The 22,142-nt window shown below is 38.0% G+C and overlaps 4 protein-coding genes and 1 long non-coding RNA gene across 11 annotated transcripts; 2 read left to right on the forward strand and 3 right to left on the reverse strand.

Annotated features, from left to right (window-relative positions):
• Positions 1–429: 429 nt before the first annotated feature.
• Positions 430–1,717, forward strand: LOC120004388 (myb-related protein 308-like). Its single transcript, XM_038853733.1, has 2 exons — positions 430–676; positions 1,030–1,717. The coding sequence occupies exons 1-2, from the start codon at positions 544–546 to the stop codon at positions 1,701–1,703; spliced, it is 807 nt and encodes a 268-aa protein (XP_038709661.1). The 5' UTR covers positions 430–543; the 3' UTR covers positions 1,704–1,717.
• A 4,106-nt stretch (positions 1,718–5,823) lies between these two features.
• On the forward strand, positions 5,824–8,679 carry LOC120003261 (pyridoxine/pyridoxamine 5'-phosphate oxidase 2-like). Its single transcript, XM_038852166.1, has 8 exons — positions 5,824–5,960; positions 6,079–6,128; positions 6,197–6,254; positions 6,508–6,540; positions 6,697–6,792; positions 7,389–7,556; positions 7,659–7,784; positions 8,479–8,679. Exons 1-7 carry the CDS (start codon positions 5,871–5,873, stop codon positions 7,761–7,763), a joined length of 600 nt encoding a protein of 199 aa, XP_038708094.1. The 5' UTR covers positions 5,824–5,870; the 3' UTR covers positions 7,764–7,784; positions 8,479–8,679.
• A 157-nt stretch (positions 8,680–8,836) lies between these two features.
• Positions 8,837–12,586, reverse strand: LOC120003262. 7 transcript variants are annotated; one of them, XR_005469320.1, is made up of 5 exons: positions 12,239–12,586; positions 11,838–11,869; positions 11,410–11,504; positions 10,685–10,766; positions 8,837–9,549 (listed from the first exon to the last, which is right to left on the reverse strand). XR_005469320.1 is itself a non-coding variant. In XM_038852168.1 (4 exons), the coding sequence occupies exons 1-4, from the start codon at positions 12,501–12,503 to the stop codon at positions 10,763–10,765; spliced, it is 396 nt and encodes a 131-aa protein (XP_038708096.1). In that variant the 5' UTR covers positions 12,504–12,586; the 3' UTR covers positions 10,409–10,762. The 7 variants fall into 7 exon arrangements, 3 of the variants coding, with proteins under 3 accessions (XP_038708096.1, XP_038708095.1, XP_038708097.1); XM_038852168.1 differs by lacking the exon at positions 8,837–9,549 and having other exon boundaries at positions 10,409–10,766; XR_005469323.1 differs by lacking the exons at positions 8,837–9,549; positions 10,685–10,766 and having other exon boundaries at positions 11,225–11,504; positions 11,838–11,877.
• A 184-nt stretch (positions 12,587–12,770) lies between these two features.
• On the reverse strand, positions 12,771–17,691 carry LOC120003815 (probable alkaline/neutral invertase F). The gene is made up of 4 exons (XM_038852916.1): positions 16,537–17,691; positions 14,512–14,976; positions 13,821–14,376; positions 12,771–13,376 (listed from the first exon to the last, which is right to left on the reverse strand). Exons 1-4 carry the CDS (start codon positions 17,455–17,457, stop codon positions 13,084–13,086), a joined length of 2,235 nt encoding a protein of 744 aa, XP_038708844.1. The 5' UTR covers positions 17,458–17,691; the 3' UTR covers positions 12,771–13,083.
• A 2,013-nt stretch (positions 17,692–19,704) lies between these two features.
• On the reverse strand, positions 19,705–22,107 carry LOC120004443. The gene is made up of 3 exons (XR_005469537.1): positions 21,790–22,107; positions 20,257–20,460; positions 19,705–19,980 (listed from the first exon to the last, which is right to left on the reverse strand). It is a non-coding gene; the product is annotated as an uncharacterized LOC120004443 (long non-coding RNA).
• Between the last annotated feature and the right edge of the window lie 35 nt (positions 22,108–22,142).

Below are 22,142 nucleotides of genomic sequence, written 5' to 3' on the forward strand. Positions count from 1 at the left end.
TATTTTCCAGGAAAAATTTAACAACAATATTAATTAAATTAATATAATTAATTACCATTAAAAGGACTTTGATTATTTTGGGTAATAAAGATCAACTCCAGTAATAAAGAGTCCCCACGCGACCTTGGAGAAACGGTTTCAAGTCTTATCAGTCAATATCAGCCGTTGAATTTAGAACCTGATGGTATGTGCGGTCCTGATCATTCAGCAGCCGGATGTGAGAAGGGCAGATAGAGGAGAATGGCCGTTGAGTTACGTGCGCTAATGCATTTAATTAACCATACACGTATATATATTTACAATTACAAATATGAACAAAATAAAATAAAAAGCTGTTTACTTTGGGCAATCAGTGTATAAAAAGAGAGAAAAGTTGTGAATTGTCTTGCTATTACTAGAGTAGGGAATCAATTCTCTCCCAAGTATATATATATAGTTCCTCTACAAGCTAGTTAGCTTGATCATTTTGGGTTTGTCTTTCAATAATTTACAGTCTCATGCCTTTTTTTTTTTTTGAGTAAAAGAGAGAGAGAGAAAGAAAGAATGGGAAGGGCTCCATGTTGTGCAAAGGTAGGATTGCATAGAGGACCATGGACTCCTAGAGAAGACACATTGCTTACTAACTACATTCAAACTCATGGTGAAGGCAATTGGAGATCTTTGCCCAAAAATGCTGGTATTTCCTTTCAATTCTTTTGCCCAATTTCAATACATACATAATATATATATATACACACACACACACATGTATATGATGATAATTTTCTGGGTTTCATTTTTTCTATGTTTTTTTTCATCTCCCTCTTGTATATATAGATCAAACTAACATTACAAAAAAAAAGTAACATGTAGGTGACTGTGGATTCGATTTTTTTCCCGTAAAATACTCTAGAGCGGACAATACTTTGAATGCAAATATCGCATCCACAGGGGCACAATATTTTTTGGGGGATTATAAGGTATTAATATCACTATGATGATCATGATTTCAAGTTCTTAAACATTTTGTAAATGTGTGTGTAAATGTAGGTCTTCTAAGATGTGGTAAGAGTTGCAGATTGAGGTGGATGAACTATCTAAGGCCAGACATCAAGAGAGGCAACATCACTCCTGATGAGGATGATCTCATCATCCGACTACATGCCCTTCTCGGCAACCGATGGTCTCTCATCGCCGGTAGGCTCCCGGGTCGAACCGATAACGAGATCAAGAACTACTGGAACACCCATCTTAGCAAGAGACTTAGAAGGCAAGGCACTGATCCCAACACCCACAAAAAACTATCAGAGCTAGACCAGCAAGTACTCCAACAATCCCATATCAAGAAAAGAAGAAACAACAACAAAAACAACAAGAAGAAGAAGAGTAATAATCAGGGGCCCACAGAGATCGACTCGGCCCAAGAAAAGCCCAAGATCCATCTCCCCAAGCCCACTAGGGTTACTGCTAATTATTTCTCCATACCAAGAAATGAGAGCTTTGCCATGTCCTCATCAAGCCATGGAGAGGAAGCAGTAAATGTCCCTAATTGGGGAGAAAATCCAAATGGGGTAAGTTTTCTTGGCGGTGATGAGCTCATTAATACTAGTCTAGAGAAGCTCTATGAGGAGTACATGGAGCTTCTGAAGATAGACGGTCATGATCATGATCATGACCAAGTTCAATCACATAATTCCTTCGCAGAGTCGTTGTTGATATTATGAAATTAAAAAAAAAAAAAAATCAAAGTTTGTTTTAATTAGTTTTCACGTGTTTCACCTTCTAGTAAAAAGAAAAAGTGTAATAATTATATCAAGATAAGGACGTGCATGTCCATATGTAATTATGCGAAAATTAAAAAAAATCTGTTTAGTTGGGTTTCCATATCTAATTACTTTATTCTTCAATTTGTTGGGTCCCATGCATTATATATAAATCCTCTGCAGGATTTGGGAATATTAAGGAAAAATGGTCATAACCGATGTCCGTAGGGCACAAAATAAGGATGAAAAATGTGTATTAAAGTCTTAAAAAACTATATCGAAATATGTATTTTAATTAGGTGAGACTATGAGAGCGCTTTTCTCACGCATGACATGCAATTATTGAACGCTTAAAATCCTTATCTTGTACCCTAAGTGCACCCGTTATCCGTACCCATATATTAAACATGCATGAAGTAGTACTGGTAAATGAAATAATTCTTATGCATTCGGATTCGTTGGTAATCAGGACATACATATATAACAGAATCATCTGACGATCATTTCCTTCATTTGGTGCTAGGCAGGAGGTCCAGAACATGATTAGTAGGTGACCACCCATCAGTGTATTAAATATATATGTGCAACTAATTATAGAAGTTATGAGCAACACCTTAGTGGACCCAACACGTTTAATTAATTATATACATGGAAACATACAAGGACACACACATATATATATATACATATATAGTCCTTCTCCAGGACGATGTTATTGGGGTTTATATAAATAGCTATATTTTTAAGCCCCAAACACTAAACCAACGAGAGTTGGCAGCCCCAAACACTAAAATATTTAAGAATAAAGTTGATTAAATAATTTTAAATGTTAAAATGTAAGCCTTAAATCATATACTCTAAATGTTAAACCCAAATACGAAAATCTAAATTATAAACCCGAAACTCTAACTCTTAAATTTAATTTAACTTTAATCTCAGTCATTTGGTCAGATCTAGTTAGGGGCTTAAAAGTAGAAATATTTATATACACTCCGATAAAGATATGTGTCTTTACCATATAATTCACATATACATATATATGAATGCTCCTATGCTAACTTAAAATGTAAAACTATATTTTCATCATTGATTTGGAACATGTGAAACTCAAAGTAGTGAGACATTTTGTCACTTAACGCATCCATATCTTTAAAAAGTAGTTTGCACTTTAAGTGTGAATAGGAGTGCATATATATATATAGACACACACATACATGACATGTTAGAGACTGACAATGAATATGGTGGAACGTATAGTGAGTGTGTTTAATGAGGCGTGTACCAAGCAATAATATTTACTTAGAGACTAGAGAGAATATAGATTCATGCAATACATTATATATATATATATAGTTAATGTCTTGGTAAAAGACAAATTAACCTAACATATGATGATATATATTGTTATAGGGTTCAATTGTGTGAAAAAGAACATGCTTAAGTGTTAGTGCGTATACACATCATGGGTTTGAGGTCAACAAGTGAGAGGTAGATGAGCTCGTGACCAACTTCTGTTCTTCAAAATTGGTAGATACATAATATGTATGTTATTTTCACAACTTTAGGAACAATGTCATTATCATTCAAATATCATGGCATATATACATACCATGCCAATTCAGAAGAATCCAAGTACGACATTTCTTTTTTAAATAAAAAAAATTAAATTTGAGATTGTATTATTAATCCCATAATGATAAGGAGCATAATACCACTACCAAGTCAACTTACACGTAAATCACATGTTTGGACATCATTTGAATTCAAAAACTTGAGCCTAGCTCCAAAAATAATTTTATGGTTCATGATTCCCTCAAATCTTTTGTGCAGGCTTGGGCCCTTGATATCAACCGCCTCGTAATCTCAGCACCGACTTCCCCATCATCTCAACCTCTCACCATTGCAACATCAGGTCCTATTGTTAATCTTTTTAGATCGACCTGGCACTCAACCGCCTCATAATCTCAGCACCTACTTCCGATCCCCATCATCTCAACCTCTCACCATTGCAACATCAAGTCCTACTGTTAATCTTTTTAGATCGACCTGACACTCAACCACCTCGTAATCTCAGCACCGACTTCCCCATCATTATATTTCAACCTCTCACTATTGCAACATCAGGTCCTACCATTAATCTTTTTAGATCGACCTGACACTCATACATCCTCGAGAGCAATCTCGATATTTGTGGCAATCTCGCTCCTGACAGCAAAAGCTTTCATCCCATACATCTTTCCATCAAACTCGTTGTGTTAGACCATGCTTTCGACACACGAAATTAACTCTTGCTCTATCCCTTTCATTAGATCAAGTGATCAAACCTAGTACTGCTGCACCCGCGCTACAAATCGTTCTCTCTCTAACGATAACCTTGGCCAATATCCCCTGTAACTAAGAGAAACATATCCTTCCAAGAATGCTATTTAAGCCATGGCCCTTTGTTGAAAGGATCTCCTTCTCCTTCCTTCTTCTGAACCAACTTGTCTCTTGAACTTGCAAGCAAACGAGTTGCATACCATTTTTACACTAAACATATTAATTTAAACCAAACATCATCATATACGATAGAATCATATTATATCCTTTTTTAATCATAATCATTATTGATTTGATCGTCGAAGACCCTGGCATCCCATTGGTGTCCAAAGTTCTCGATTATCAACGTTTATTCATTTCGTAAGTGACTCTTTTCAAATATTCTTTAATTGTAGATATTTCGCAAAAAATAGATGTTAGATAATCAATCTGCATCACCTAGCTAACTTAATTACAAATTAAGAGAACATATTTTTTTTTTATCCTAACCGTTAGAATAGAATCTGATCCCACATCACTAAACACAACTCCTAATTTGATGCCAGATAACAAGAAGTACACCACGTGTTTCTTGCATCAGAGAGGGGAAGACACAGAAAGATTGTGATCGACAATATTGTCCCATATCTTGGGAGTACTTCAACAAACTCATATGCTTGTAAGGAAAATCTTTCACCGTTTTTTGCATAAAAATAATTTAATTTGGTGGGAAAAGGAAAGTGACCCTTGACTCTAAAAGTAGTACAATTATTGGTTTGGGCCGTCCCACTCGAACATGAAAGGAAAGAAAAGAAAAAAGAAAAGTCATGAACAATTTATTTGAGGTTGCACGAAAAATATGGCAAGTTGGCAACTCTTTTGCGCCCCCAATTGCTAATCATACAAGCTCATGATGTTGATTGATGTATTTTTTTTTTACAAATAATGACATGCATATCTACCATTCTGTGGCAGCCTTAAATGCTTTTGAGCGACGTTGGATTTTGTAGATGGAGCATGAGAAAATACGAAAAAAATGATAAACATCCCGATTGTTGGTAGTCCAGTTATCTCAGCTGTTGACTTGTACGAATATTATTTAAGTGAATTTGTGGGCTCTCCATATGTTCCACATGATGCACATGATATCTCGTGGGTACAACTCAGCAACTGAGATAATTGAGATACCAACGATTGTGATCTATATCATAACTGGACAGAATATTCAATGGTATTGGTTTGTTATGTCACATGCTGATATGGTGTATGATAATCAATAACATAGCGACATTTCATGGGTGATTGGGAATAACTTCAAATTTGGATTATAAACTAACTATTTTCATTTCAACCATCCATGATTTGACTTGACACATCATGAATTGTCGTGATTTTATTAGTCTTGGTACACCACATCAACATAACACATTACATACCAAAGCCACGAAATATTTTCTCGATAGAGCATTGACTACTCACGGTTCCCTTCTTCGTTATGGGCCTATAGCAATGAAGCCCATTGGTTTGTCACGATGCCTTGTTGAGTGTCCACATTAAAGCCAATGACCATATTATCTGGCCCAAGAGGCCCAAGCTCGATTTGAAAGATTCAATAATGGGCGGAACGAAATTTGTGTGCATCACTTAAATATATTATGGGCCTACGGCAATGAATCTATTGGGCTTCCTTTTCATGTCTACGAATTAAAACCCATGACCAAGAGGCCCAAGCCCACTTTGAAAAGGTCCAGTATTAGTGATCAGCAAACCCAAACGAAATTTAAGCGCATCTCCTAATTGTATTTGGAAAGCTCGACTTGATCTGATTTAATGGCAACACCGACATCGCCATGGAAGCAGCTTCTTCTGAACGCAATAGAGTCCAATTCTCACCTTAAACACTCTTCGTTCTTTCAGCTTGTATGTCTTCTGGGTTTTTATATATATGTATACACAACTGTGCCTATGTTTGATTTTTCATTTTTTGAATTCGATTTTACGATGACTGGTGAACCTGACTTGTGTTGGGGGGATTCAGGCAACAGTCGGATCTACCGGGAGACCTTCCAATCGAACTGTGGTTTTCAGGTACACTCTCTCGGAAAGTTTCGTTGATCGTTAATGATATTGAGGTTCTTATGGTTGGGGTTTTGCAGGGGATTCGAAGAGAATAGTGACAGGATTCAAATCAACACTGATTCCCGTACTCGCAAGGTAAACACGTAGTCAGTTCGTTTTCCTGATGCATTGATTGTCTGGATTTGTATTATGTTGCAACTTCAATTTAGAAAGTGAGTGAAGATTCTAAACATTAGCCATCATTATGTGACATAAATTTTCTTTTATGCCAGTGTGTTGTGTGTATGTGTTTGCGAGTCGTTGGGTCACTCACCTCCCAGCTTCGAGTCTCTTGTTTGGTCTCTGTACTGATAACCTTTTTTCATTTCTTTTTTGGGTGCACATGTAGATTGAAGATCTTAAGCATTGCCCATTTGCAGAGGTAACTCTAGTATTAGCTGCATAATTCAGATTATTTTTAACAATATCATAAGATGCATTGCTTTGCACTTCCTTCGAGTTTAATTGTTTCCTTTCCTTGGATCTTTTTTGGTCCTGATGAGCTGGGATTGATATGAATCAACATTGTAATGTTTAGATGTGCTGGTATTTTACTGACTCTTGGGAGCAATTCCGGATCAATGGAAGAGTTGATGTCATTGACGGTTCAAATCCTGATCCTATAAAGCTTCAGGTAGTTAGACTATTCGCCATTACTAATAAGCACATTGTCTTGTTTTTATAATATAATCACTTTCTCATGGTAGCTAGTCCCTTTCTTAAGTTTGTTTTGCCAAATTTCAAGGTTCTGCAAATTCTTTTACATTCTCTGCAAACGGCTGGCATGTATAAACATAAAAATTGGCTAACATATAGGTCTCAGCTATTGCCTATTGTAACAAAGCTCAGAAAAGGTAATAGTCGAATAAAGGCTGCTATATGCCCAACAAGATTGTGCACATATTCTTGTAGTTTAGACTGAAGTTTAAGATTTTCTGGTCTTGCAATGGTTAAATCTTTTCTACAAGCTTTGAACAGATACATGCTGATGTTACCGGGAAAATAGTTTCTTGTAAACAGCAGTCGTTATATAGATTATTAGGTGCCAACACTAAGAACTAAATGGGATCCTAATTTGCAGGGGGTGACTTGTCTTATTTTTTCATCAACAAGATGTTTTAGAACCTATTCTTGAATATGCTGTAAAGTGTTGCAAATGTTTTAATGTTCTATCTGACCTTGCGATTTATCCGGGTTTTCCTCCTTTAATTTTTTGAATTTGTTATGCAGCAAAGAGAGAGAGCCTGGTTTGCCACTTCTTTCAAATCAAGATCACAGTACTTGGGGCCTGATCCAGGCAGGCTTTGTCTAACTGAACAACCTCTTGAGGTATCGCCTCTAGATAATTCTTCAGGCCCTCTTGCTGCATTTTGTCTCCTAATCGTCGATCCAGAACAGGTGCCATAACTTCTCTGTTCTTTAATGTACTGTCTGAGAGATCATGTTTCTTCCACATTATCTTTCTTCTTTTAGTTCCCTGAAAATTGATTGTGCTTGTAGGTTGATTATTACAATTTGAAGAGTAGCCAGAGGATAATGTTTACCTCCAACCAAAGTGCCAATGGAGAAGAAAAGTGTTGGACTTCAGAGAGAATTAATCCATAGACTCTGCTGCGAATTTTAATGGTTTGTCAGCCTGAAACCATTTTTTGTGTCATAGAGAATTGTATAAACTTGTTAATTTTATCTGAAATGAATTGAAGCAAAAGATGTTTGTAAAGTGACATGAACAGAATTGTATGGCTCATACAGAATTGTATGGCTCATTATATCTCAGGCAGAAAAGTTCATGTCTTTGCAGCACTAAACCTTTGGGATTAAGTCTTAGCATAGTGGGTCTTAGCCTAGTGGCTAAGTTCCATGACCAAGAGGTCATTGGTTCAATTCCTTTAGAACCCCACTTATCTACAAAAAGGAAAAGAAAAGGAACATAGAAGAAGCTGTAATAAAGCTATAATATCCAAAAAGTTTTAGATATCCCTTGCATAGTTGCATGCAAAGCATCTTTCCTTTATTGAGCATCTGAGAAATGGAAAGAGGCCTTCAGGAGGAGCTTAATTTCTTTTCATTATTCAGTTCCAAAAATCAGAAGATAAGAAGCCTATTCAGTGTAGGTTTACTCTGTTGATTCACGGGAGCAATCAATTAGTTCATTACCAAGGGGTATAATTCCTATAGTAAACAGTACAATGTACTGTGTTTCAATGACCTGATCATAATATGAGTTTTTTTGAATCGTAAACCTATCGTAGAATGATACAAAATATTGTTAATCTGGATCCATAATTTAATGGTATTTTTGGTTATTGGCTTATTGCAGGCAACCAGCTGAGCAACTACACTAGTTTAGGGTATGTCTTTGATATCATATGCACTTTTCATTATTTAAATTTTTATAGAGTCAAGGCATGTTTCATATCGGAAGTTTACTGTTCTATGTATCTGAATCATTAATTCTCAGTCATAGTCGACTTAGGTCTATCAGGATTCTGAAAAATGAATCTGTAGTTCCATTCGACTATTTATTCTTTGATGGTCTCATACACATCATGCACACACTTGAGGTGAGAGATTCCAATGGCTCTAACAATGAGGCAGGTTTGCTGGAGGGCGTGGAAGTGCCTCTAGTTCATCCTTCCCATTCTTTAATATCGGCACTGTACCCAATCCCCATGACTGGTGTATCTCAATATGATACGCCTATAATGGTATACAACAATTAGTACGAGTTAGACATACATATGAGAGGATCAATTGTGTCAATATACATGTGTAAATTGAACCTCAATTATTTGGATTATCTCCACGAAATTGAATCACAGCCCGTCCACCCACAGGAACTCCGATTGTGTGAATATAGGGAGGATCAATTAAAGTAAGCTGTACTGTTTGCGGATCAGAGTTGGCAGAACCATATGCTATATATAATGAAATAAGTTTATACTGACGTTTGAACACAGTTACTTGTGTTTGAATATTGTTAGTGACTTGGGGCTTAGGGGTTAGGGCCCATAGAATTATGTTTTGTTAAGCTTATATAAATACCCTTGTATAACGGAGCAAACCCTCCGTCACTTTTCAAGAATCAAAACTTAAAAAACAACTAATTTTTCGCACAGCCTGCTCATAATTTAGTGAAATCGGTCATTCTTCTCTTCCTCTCCCATTATTTTCTTCCTCTCCTCATTCTCTCTCCTCTTCATATGCTCGCTCCAGAATTTCAGAATCACCCCCTCTTCCTTCTTTTCTCTCTCCTCCGGTGTCGGGGCGAAGTAGCGACAGGTTTGGGACCCATGTTTTGTTTATTTGGCATTCCATGTTTGTCTATCAACAAGTTAGAACCTTCCATGTCTCGGCGTAAAATCCCACTTTCATGGCAAATGCTGTAGACCTGAAAGCAGTTGCTGCATATAAGCATTTGACCAAATAGGTTTCTCATCAAAGCAATTAGAATTGCAAATGTGTTCCATGCTTCTAATACACTGTGTTTTGCGCAAGAAGTTTTTGAATTTCTTCCTGCTTAATATGGAAAATCCATCGAAACAAATAGTAAATCGACCTTTCTCAGTAAATGTCCCAAATCCCAAAGGAGGAGAACCTGGTCCTGCATATATAATATCCCACCAAACAACCATTCAAGATCTATAGCCACACAAAAATAATAATTATCTCAGAAGCATCTCGAAAGTGTGTGACATGCATTGATTGAGTGTGATTTTCAATGGATTCCTTGCTATGATGTCACCATACACAATGTTTGCATGCATGCCACACATTGTTGGGATGTTTCTGGGATGGTTATTACTGAGATCCCTAGCATTGTTGATTGCCACAACACCATCCACTAAATTATAAGTTGGATAAGCTAGCTTTTCAATTGTTGGGCTCGTTAGACACACTTTGCAATCAGAGAACTTAGGCCTAGAAAAAGTCGAAATCAGAATGAAGAAGACGAACAACCTGGATTTGAAAGAATCATAACAAATAAACAAAATCCAACGCCCCAATGAAGTAGCATCGACAGTGACAAGTCCCACTCATGTAGCTACTTTGTCCCGACATCAGAGGAGAAGGAGGCCATTATGAAATTCTGGAGTGAGCGGAGAAAGAGAAGAATGGTGGATTTCACGAATTTATAGGTGGACTATGCAAAAAATGATCGTGTTTTATAGGTTTTGATTTTTGAAAAACGATGGAGCATTTGCTCCAAGGGTGTTTTTTGCCATGTGGGTACACTGGTCATAGCAACTGTGTTGCACAGGTCATACGCCACTCCCGAGGTGCTGTGCCAATCTCACATGAGTATCAACATTTAAAAACTATCAGATTATTCTAGTCAATCTAAACTACGTGGAAGTCCATCAATCAATTGGTCATGGGACTAAAGAAATACCACCAAACACCCAAAAGAAAGTAACAGCCATAATTTATATACAAGAAGTTGCACTTGCATGTTAACTATTCCATATTGAAAGATTACGAGAGGGAATTAAGGGTAAACGAGAAAGTGAGGAAGACTTTGTTACCTCAATAGCCCAGCGAACTACTACGTCAGTAGATTAGTTTGATTAGATAAATACAGAGAGATTTTTCCAGAATACATTTCACCTGCAAACAAATGTATGTGAATATTTCACGTATGTAAATGGTGTTCTTACAGCATCCCGCTCTTTTATTAACCCAAAAACAACTGAAAAGAATGAGTGCAACACATCAATCACCATCAATTTTCCTTACAATTAGAAGCACAAGCAAGTTTCCGGTAAGAATTTCTCTGTAATTTAAATTATTAGCTACTGATTCAGAAAGTTTTTATTTAGAAGTCCTGGCAAAGAGTTTTCAGTTCAAGAGGCCAAAATAAACAAAAAATTCTATCCAATTCCGCAAATTAAAATCCTACTAGTGCCATTAAGTTAATTCCCAAATGATAAACTAATGTGATCTTTATCCTCTCTTCAGCAACATTCCATCCGAGACAGTGTGTGTTTCTGGCTATCATGGTACCAGTATTACACAAGAAGCTGTTTGTTCCAAACCTCAACATGCATATGGAATAAGAAGTATTAACAACCTAACTCTGTATCAACACAATTTCTAGCAACCCGTGAAATTCTTTTGCATTCTCTTATATTTATTTATATATTGATTTGTTTTGTACACAGATGATAGGTTAATCACTTGGACAGGAACTGATACAACTTACAATTTCCTCTAACTCTTCAGCTATCTATGAAATGCAACAAAGAGGTACCATGGCCAGCGAATGTGTGACTTTTGTGCTGAGGAGAGAAGCCAAAGTTCTGGTTCAGGATTTTTGAAGGAGCAGCAATGAAGATTGATGTTTTCCTGGAAAAAAAAACCATGGAGACAAAGTTATGAGCTGCCAATTAATGAATCTTGTCCTTCAGCTGAGAAATGTAGATGCATATGAATGAGGAATCTGAGTTCAAAGGTAATGCAATTGCATGCAATCCAAATTTTACTTTTTTGTGAGGTTGAATTTTACTTCATTAATACAATTTTCTTTTCTAGCCAGAAATCCCAAAGTCTAAAGTATAACTTAGATACCAAGTTCCGGCAAGATTATGAAAAAATTAGAGTGCCGAGACTCAGATCTTAATAATTCGTCATTTAAACACACCAATCAAATAAACAATAAGAATAATTAAAGTCACTTACCAAACAGAGATCATTCTTGATTCTCTTCATATCTGCATATCTAGGTCAAGAAATCCCCTAAATTCATCAGCTCAACAATATTGTAGGTTTATAATAACAGAGCACATCAAAGGGAACTTGCAAATGCATAAATTTCCTCATAAGAAATCTCGATGATGCTTAATTTCACAGGAGAGGTAAAGATTTTTCCCATTCAAGATTTGCAGTAAACAAGAAATTGGATGATCCTTATCTACATATATTCATCCAATCAAAGCAAAATTCCATCTCAAAATTCAAATATACAGTTTCAAATATTACAAATCAAAGAAAAAAAGATGAAGAAAACACACTCTTTTATACACATTTTGCATAAGATTTAGGTCAAAAAACATAACCAACCACAGAAGATCGAATTCAACCGGAGTTGTTGTTGTTGTTATTGGCGGTGGCGATTCCGGCTGGAGCGGGTTGGAAATCTGAATCTCGGACAGCAGCGGGCCTGGAAAGCATGAGGGGACGGAGATCCTTGGTGTCGTCATCGTCTTCGTCAGGGTCGGTAGTGGAGAGGTTGATGCAATAGCAACGCTCGAGGGATGCGAAGAAAGCGGAGGCGACGTTCGTGCCCACCCAGCTCGCAACCCTATCCAACTTCTCGCAAGACATGAAGCTGCAATTGTTCTCCATCTCTATTTCAATTCAATAAGAGAGAGTGAGAGGCATACCTACATATACTTTCCCTTTTTTTTTTGGGTCTGTTTATTGGTGTTTTTGGCCGTTAAGAAGGCAGGAAAGCATACGATTATCATTGCTTTTGGGCTTTTGAGAATAGACCTTTGTGTATTGGGCTGGACAAATTCAAGCCCAAAACCTTAATTTCATGAGTGTCTGGGCCCTATCATGTATAAAACGGCCCATTGGCAAGTCCAACAAGGCATTCTTTCCACAGAAACCATGAACATAGTCACCAAGTAATTTTAAAAAAAATTCAGCTCTACCATGAAAGAGCAGGAAGACAACTGCAATTAATATCCTCAATCAAAAAGAATATAGGAAACAAATCTTGGAGGGGGAGGAAAAAGAGGTTTGGGATAGTATCTGAATGAATTATGGAAATCAGATGTGTGTGGGTGTATAGTTTTTGATATCAGTCAAGCTACTATTACTGGGATATCATGCAATCAATTACCATGTTTGTGTCTAAGCAGTTTCCAGCTACTGCAATTTCATCAGCTTTCCCCTTAACTCTGTATAGGTATGTTTCCTCTCAAAACGAAGCAGCACGGGTATGCCTTGGCTTGGCTATCTTTTTCTCCTCTTCAAATGAGATCATTGGGAGGTAGGAAGGGTTCTCTATCATCATTTTAGCTACCAGATAGCCAGAGATGGACCAGGTCTGATACTTCCTTGCCTGCTTCCCAACATAACGCCCAGTTTTCCCGTCATAGTACTCTGGCCACCCGTCTTTCGAGAGGCGCTGCTCCAACAGGTCCATAGCTCGTTTGGCGATTTGAGGCCTACCAGTCTTGATACATGCTGCTGTGAGTAACCATATCAGAACTGCACAGATCAAACACCATCCACATGTCAAGCATTTGCTTCTATTTGAATTTTGTTACTTTTCCATAAGATTTTAAGTCACAAGAAAGAAGGAACAAGAAAGAGAGAAAAGACTAAACGTTAATCAGTTAAAGGACCTTTGTCCTCAGATTACTAGGGAAGTTTCAAGATTTGTAAAGATTGATAGGGTATTCAACTAAACTGATTAAACTGGGCAAGATTATGGGAGCAATGCAGAGTGACCCTGCTTATTTAGAAACTGGATCGAGACATAGTAATGGTTTATTGAGTTAGAGCAAATCGAAGATATTTTGCTGCATAGCATTGTAACATAAAAAAGCTTTAGCACTATGCATGCAAACTTCCTTTTAATATCATTAGGAAATTGAGAAGAAAGTGCACTAGGGAAATCAAATACTATTCCATGGTGTTCATGGCACTAACCTGGCCAAGATCCGCCATTATGGTAACTCCACCGTGTGTTCTTCGGATCAAATCCAGTGACAATCCTCCACTCATGTCCTTCTAGAGCTGGGTAAGTGATCTTCAAAGGCATCTCCCCTATCAAGTCCTCCCAACGCGCCTCAATCAGATCCATGATTGCTGTTGCTTGTTCCACAGTCACAAGAGAACTCAAAATAGCAATACAGTTGCCAAGCAAGAACCATCGAAAGTCCATGCGAGCTGGACTGACGTTGCCTATCAGATATCCTCCTCGCAAAGGCATGAAATCAAAGACCCAGTCGGGGATTGACTCTGGGATGACATTAAACTTGTTGACAGCAGTATGGGAATATTCCTCAGTCTTGTAACGGTATATCTTATTTAACTGTGTGAAATCCAGCCAGTAGTATTTCTGGATGTGATAGCTGAGAGCTGTGATTCGCTTATCAATTCGCTTGAGCAACTCCTTCTCGCGCTCTTCCTTTAGCATCTGCCGAGCACACCGAAGTGCGAAATAAAAGAGTGCCTGAATTTCAATTGGGTATCCATATATTCCCTGCTCCAGTAAACGTTGAATTTACAAATTAGAATTCATTAAGGGCAATTATTGAAAGTCAATGTATAGGTAATTAAAAACAAGGCTCAACCCTTACACCAAATTGTAAGGAAAAGTGTTAAAAGGAAAACTCACCATCCTTCTGTCAATCATGCTACATCCATCCGCACAAAGAAGTGTTGGAAAGGTATCAAAGCCATCCGAGAGACAGAGATTGAGTATCAGCTTCATCCCTCTCTGCACCTCTGGGATTTCTGCCAGTGCATAATCATGAGTGCTCTTGGTATATGACCGTAGAAGTATAATCCACCAGAAACCTGAATCAACAGGTGCAACTCTTCCAATTGCACTGCCACCAAAATCTGCAACCAAGATGTCCTTTTGCCGGTACGAGTCAAAAAGAACCTTAAAACTTGCAGGCAGTACACCTTCTCCCAGAGTAAAGTTATCTATTGTCTTCTCCCAACCTTGGATGTGGAGCGTCTTTAACAGAAAATTCTTCACAGGTTCTGTAAGTGCAGTGCGCTTTGTAGCATCATTTTCTGCAAGGGCCTTCATTAGGCAGGCTAGGCCACTGGGAACAAAGTCCCTCACAAAAACCTTCAGATATTTAGCAGAAAGGAAAGAAGTCAATGAAGTCATGTACGATAAGAGAAATGCTCCAAATTCATATATCAGTACTGCTTATAGTATAGTTGAAATAACAGGACATGATAGTGCTCACAACGAGTGAATCCACTCCAGAAAAATCCGTATGAGAAAATGTTCAAAGTCTGCTTCAGTCAGAAAAAAAAAATAAAAAAATTGACGTTTGCTCATAAGTCTGTGCATATCAATGTGTATAAGTTTTCCCCTCAACCGGAGCATGCAAATCTAGAATTAATTGGACAAATGCAATTGCAACAGAGAATAAAGTGAGACCACAGAACTTTTCCACTCCAATGAAAACGAAAGGCTAGCAGTTACTTATATCTCAGAAAGAAACATGATCCCTTCCTTGCCATTTCTAAAATAAATCAGGGCAATCCTTATACTTCGAGAAAGAAAGGGAAAACATGACCAATCATTTTACGGGTAAAGAAAATGAGACAAATGTGAATGCCTGTAGTTTGCAAGACTTATAAGGCATCAATGGTTGCTGTTGGTTCAAGCTATCTAGTTGGATCGAATTCTCTGGCAACTAACTGGCTAAGGGGCATTCTAGTTTGTAATGTAGGTAAGAAAAACATTCATGTGCTATTCCTGTCATCTGCAAATGTGACTGAGGGAATGAAAGCAAGTACTTCCACCAGCTGGAAGATTTCAATTAGGGAAAGAAAATATTCACTTCAATAGGTGACCAGATCAATGCAGCAATATGGACATGTTACTCTCTTAATCACATCATAAATCTATATATTTTTCAGTATGTCATATCTAAATATGCATGGCGGCAGACAATACTGAGTTTGCACTGCTTAGCGAAATCAAAACCTTACGTTCTCGATGGATTGTGTTTACTAATGTTCTTTCGGATTATGAATTATTTATACGAGAGGAAATGAACGTTACAGATACTTCCCAATGATTATTTCCAATGTTTAAGCTTTGCTTCATATAACTTCGTTGGCAGCAAAAACAACAGGTCTTTGTATTTTCGTAAAATAAAAAAGAAAACAGAAACAGAAGGTATGAAAATGTCTACTGTTAAACAATTTATGAATAGTCGTCAGCCAAATAATTAATGGACACAAAGTGTTAAATCACCAATTCTCTTAAAAGCTTAAGCTAATTGGAGAGGAAAATTTAATCATTTTTAGGCATCGTCTAATACCTAAACGCTTAAGTTAATTACCAATGCCTCAAACCTTTTGACAAACAAGATCAAACTAAATATATGTAACAATCAGAGATGACTTATGAGAAACAATCAAGGATGAACTAATTAAGGGAATAAATTTAGAGCAAATACATCAATTAATAAATTTAGGCTTCACTAATAAATTTAGAGCAAATACATCAATTAAGGGAATAAATTAAGGATGCTTCCAAATGCCCTAGTTTTTATGATGCAGATACTTAATTGTATTGAAAAAAAGAATATCCCTACTGTTATGGCATATATATCGCGCATTTATGGACCTTGATTGTTGAAGTAAAGAAACGAATGACTTTATATACCTGATTATAATTCAAAGCCTCGGCACCGGGATCCACAGCCGCGAGAGTCCCAACAGGCTTTCCCTTGTAAGTCACGTAGGATTTTTGGAGTCTTCCCCAAGCCTCTTCCACCATCTTAGCACTCACGGGGCTCCCCTGTCCACCGTTCGATTTTGTCCCGGCCGGTGATATGAGGTTCAAATCTATGTTCAAATTCAGGTCCAAACTAGCCACCTTCTCCAGCTTCCGGCTGCCTGCACCGTCCACAGCTGGTTTCTGATCCGACTCCTCCTCTGGCGTTGATCCTTCTTTCTCAACGGAATTCGGATTTTCCTCAAAGGATTCTTGACTATCACTCTCTGTAGAGTGTTGATCACGTTTCTCAGTCGAGCTCGAGCTTCCTTGTATGCAAAGATTAGAGTCTAGATCGCCAGATTTTGTGAAAGATTCATCGCTTCCAGTTTCACGAGTATCTGAGGGATTCTCGCCAGAACTTGAACTGTTGGTTTCAGAAACAGACGATTTCTCAGCATATTTCGAATTTTCAATCACTATGTACTCTGACGACTTCGATTTCAAATCTTCCAACGTTTCCTCAGTCTTCACAGACTCCACAGTTTCCTGAGTCTTCAGCGACTCCTCTTCTGAGGAAGTATCATGCACCGGGGCTGGAACGATAGAGCTGTCTTTCTCTCTCTCCTTTGATTGTGCTGACTTGTCCAGTTCTTCCTCAGGCGAGACAATCGAATTCTCCAGCAACATCAATTGTTCAGTAGAGCCTCCTGTGGCCGAGGAGGTTTGGCTCGCCGGTGCTTCAGAAGGAGGCGAAGCAACCTCCTCCGCCTTCTTGTCTTCCGGAAATTCTCTCAGTTTCTTCGTCATTCTAAAGATAGAAAATATGAAGAAATCACATTTCAAGAAAAGAAGCAAAGATACACACATTCATAGAGGAAAAACTACACACATGCTTCTCAGTAGTGGAAGGGAACAAGAGCGAGATACCTTCACGCGGAGAGAGAAGGTCACGCAGCGAAGAGAGAGAGTGTGTTGGCGGTTTTGGAGAGAACTCAAGAAGTAATGAGCAGTCGAGTTCTTTTTCAGAGTGGCATTTCGGGAACAATCGACGGTTGTGAATCCTTTTCGTTCATCGAGGCGGGAACGAAAGCGCTAATGTGTACAGTTGTTGGCACGAGAACTCTGAGTTGATGGTACAGGTAAACGAAGGTATTGCATGGCAACACCCAATAGATTTTCGACACGTGTCATCATTGTACTCTTAATTTAAAGACAGAAATTGACAAAATTTTGCATTTTTTGGGCATTTGAAAAAAATATTAGGCTCGGAATAAAAAACGGAAAATGTCATTTTAATGCTCACTTGATAAATGTTGGACACATAGGTCAAATTAAATGAACGAAGAATGGAAGTTAATCACTTGTGAAGGATAGTTAATCCGTTTTGATTTTGAATTTGTTGTAGGTGGTTGCGGAAGTTGCACGATCGTCCCTAAATGTTGATATCTCCGATTTTTTTCTCTGAAAGTCGAAGCTAGCATGTTACTGCCTTCTTCGTGGGAGAAAGTGGAAGGACAACGTTAAGAGAGTAGTAAGGTAAATGTACATGAGCTTGATAGTTTTATGTCTATCAGTTTTTTAATTGGACCAAGATGGCCAAAAGCCCCACTAACGGGTACTGCCCAGCATTCTCCGAATAAAAAATCTATAATAAGGATATTATTCTACAATTCTAATTCGATGGTTTTAAAATTGTGTCACATCACATCACACTTTTGTTTTTTCACGTTATTGTTTTTTCAATTTTATAACTTATCTGCTTTTTTTTTCTCCACCATTATATATTGGATTGTGGATTTTAGAAAATTTTAGATCATAATATGTTTATCTATGAAAAATGAATTATGTCAGATTGAGTGATTTACAAGTAATCGTGTGAGCAACCCAAAATTGAAGCATGAAAACAATGAAAATCTTGTATTAATTTTAGTTGGAAAAGACAACATATAACACTGAATGGTTGTTGTCTGGCATAGCCGTGTAAACAAACCTCATGAAAAGAAATACTAATAGATCTGGATTAGTTTAGTTGTTAATATTTAGTTTAATCTTCATGCAGCCAAGTTCTTGGACGCAAACAATAATATGGTATTGGGGGAAGTTTGGCTTCAAAAGAAGAAAATCTCACAACTGCTAAACTCAAAACGCCACAGTGATACATGGAAAATTCTCACAGGGATTAATATAATATCATGAGCATGTTATATAAATTGATGAAGATTACGACAAGAAAGTAGTATATAGATTAAGAATCTTCGGCTGGGTTGTTATCGATGAGCACTATATTGTACCCCATTTTTAACTAAATACACCCCACTGTAGTGTATTTTTAAAGGATTAATAGGATACACTTAATTAAAAATGGGATGCATATAGTGTTCATCGTTGTTATCATTGATCTATACGTTTATGTGTCGCTTTTAGCCCCGTTTAGTCTTGCAGTGAAGCTACAATAATACCTGTGATGAGTAGTAGACCACCACACCTTTCCCACCTTCTCCTCCAAAGAGAGTGGTCTTTTCAGGAGTTGTGCAAGGCCGATGCCAAAGAGTGATAGAAGAAGGACCTGCTGGCAACAAGGGCTCTTGGTGTTGTCTGTTTGTTTGCTGCTGGATGGGTAGCTCTGGCAGCCAGATGAGTTCCATGGAATTCTCAGAACATAAATTAATTAGTGCCATGAGACTCAAGCTGGGAAAGAACGATCCAGACGAGGAAGAAGAACTACGCGAATCAAGCTAGGGTCTGATTTGGGTATGGCGAGGAAGAAGATTTAGGGTCTCATCTAAGCTGGTTGCAGCAAACGGGTGGATCCTCCAACCTTTTGTATATAGATATATATGGAGAGAGAGAGAAGCAATGTCTGTATTACTCGTATCAGTCCACACTTATGATGTCCTACTCGAATAGAAATGCTATGCAGTATGCAGAATATCAGTCTACACTTACGATATCCCACCCAAATAGAAAGCTATGCAGTATGCAGGATTTCAATACATATGTCAACAGGGAACTAGCTTTTGATTATAAAAAGAGAGTGTGTGTGTGTGTGTGTGTGTGTATAAACAAACACGAGAAGAAACTTGGTTGTAGCTACATGCTGATTAGCAAGGGAAAACTGAAAATACATATAAATAACATAGTGGTTAGGAAAAGCGGGTGGATTAATTCAAAATTTAGCTAAATATAGGACATGGAAGTGAAATAACCTCTAAACATAGAAACTGCCGTACCTCCAAGTAAAACAGATGGTGCGTAATAAAAGGACCTTCCACAACTAAAGAGGCTTCAATTTCCTTCTTGGTTGCGTATCTTCAATTTCTACCGATCCCTCTCTTCCTCTAATGGGAGATTCAACAAAAGACTCCTACAGCATCCTTGGAATCACCAAGACTGCAACCATTAAAGATTTGTGTAAGGCATACAAATCACTTGTTACGAAATGGAATCCTGATAAGAACCCATCAAACAAGAACGAAGCTGAGGTCAAATTCAAAGAAATCAATGAAGCCTACAAGGTACATATGCACATATATATATGTGTGTATCGAAATAATTGAAATCTATAAATCCATGCATGCATGATTTTTTCCGTCCATGTTTTCAAGCAAAAAGGATGAATTAATGTCTACTATAAGGTTCTCAATGAAAGGAAGTTAGAAGATTTACTTGCAAATGAAGAAGACCCAACCACCACGGCAGGAGCTCATTCTCACCATGAAAGTGTGGATGATATTGGTTTCTTTTCTCGTCGATCATCATTTCACTCAAGGACTACAAGCCGGAGGAGTCCGACACCAACCCCAACCGGATCATACCTTTCAAGATGTCAAAGCAAGAGCAGCTCTACAACACCAAGAATGCAATCAACACCTACAGCACCCACATCAACAATAAAATTTCCTACGACACCAACGTCATCAGCACCAGAATCGTCTACAAAAAGACCTCCCGAGTCTCTATCAAAAAGCACAACCAGAAGCACAAGTCGCAAGAGCGCATCCGAGATTCCTAGTGTTCTGTCAAGAAATGCAAGCAGGTGGAGCACCACACCGATTATATTCTCTCAATCGCCACCCCGATTATATTCTCTCAATCGAACTGCCCGGAGAAAACTTCCACCCGTTGAGAGGACCTTCGAATGCACGCTTGAGGATTTGTGCTTTGGCTGCGTCAAAAGGATCAATATCACCAGAGATGTTATCATGGACCCCGGGTAGCCACATTCCTTCTATCATTCTATGCAATGCTTCTGCCCTTCCCAAACCCTAGAGATGTCTACATCCACGCCCCGGACTCTGCCACTAAAGTAGGACCCTGTGCAGCTGATGTTGTTTCCTTTCTTTGCATATACACACATGCTTACAGATAATTGATGTAATTCGATTATGGGATGGATGCAAGATCGTTGTCAAAGAGCATGAGGTACTAAAGATAAACATACAACCATGATGGAAGAAAGAGACAAAGATAACATTTGAGGGCAAGGGCGATGAGAGACCAGGCAACCTCCCTGCCAATGTAATATTCTCAATAGATGAGGAAAGACATCCCTTGTTTAAGAGAGATGGAGAAGACTTAGAGGTGAAGGTTCAGATCCCCTTGGTGAAGGCTCTCACTGGTTGCTCTCTTACAGTTCCTCTAATCGGAGGGGAGAATATGAGTCTGTCCTTTGATGACATTCTATATCCAGGATACGAGCAGGTCATTCCAGGACGAGGCATGCCAATCAACACAGACGAAGGGAAGAGAGGAGATCTTCGAATTAAGTTCCTATTTGATTTTCCAACGCATTTGAACCGTAAACAACGATCCCAAGCTTATACAATTTTGATACAATGTTCATGATCCACATTCAAAAGTCACTATCAATGCTAATTCCACAAATCATGAATTGTAGTTTCATTTCTCCAAAAACCAGACAAATCTTCATGTCAATATCATAAGCATAAGCGTAAATCTATTACTGGATTTCAGATGAATTAATAGCAGGCATAACCACAACTCCATTATCAAAAGCATCTAATGCTTCATCGTCATTGTCAAAGTTTTCAATAATCCCTTCTTCTGACACTTTCGCCCCTGAATCTGTCACAGTGTTCAGTAAAAAGCGAGCCAAAACTCAATCGTTGAAAAATATGCAATTACATATATTACAAGTATATATATCTGTCTCTATGAGAAGAAGAACGTAGGGCTCACCAGGAAGTCGTGATCGATGGGTGGATGAGATAGGTCAAAAGGTAAATCCGCAATTGGAGGTGAAGGAAGACGAGGATTGAGATTTTTCAAGTGTAAGGAAGACGAGGATTGAGATTCTTCAACTTATTCTTATTGTTTAACGGAATCCAACAGGCATAGTTTAGGAGTTGATGAAGGTTGTTGGGGAATGGAAGGAACTAGTGCAAGGTATTGCTGCCATTTTCAGAGAATTTGAACACCACGAGCATCTCTCTCGCAGTGAACCTCAAATGTTCACACAAATGCCGCCCGTCACTCCATGACTAGACATGTAACCACAGAGAAAATAAAGTCCTACAAGGATCGGAATCGGG

The sequence above is a fragment of the Tripterygium wilfordii genome, chromosome 8 (genome assembly GCF_013401445.1).
Source record: "Tripterygium wilfordii isolate XIE 37 chromosome 8, ASM1340144v1, whole genome shotgun sequence".
NCBI classification, from domain to species: domain Eukaryota; kingdom Viridiplantae; phylum Streptophyta; class Magnoliopsida; order Celastrales; family Celastraceae; genus Tripterygium; species Tripterygium wilfordii.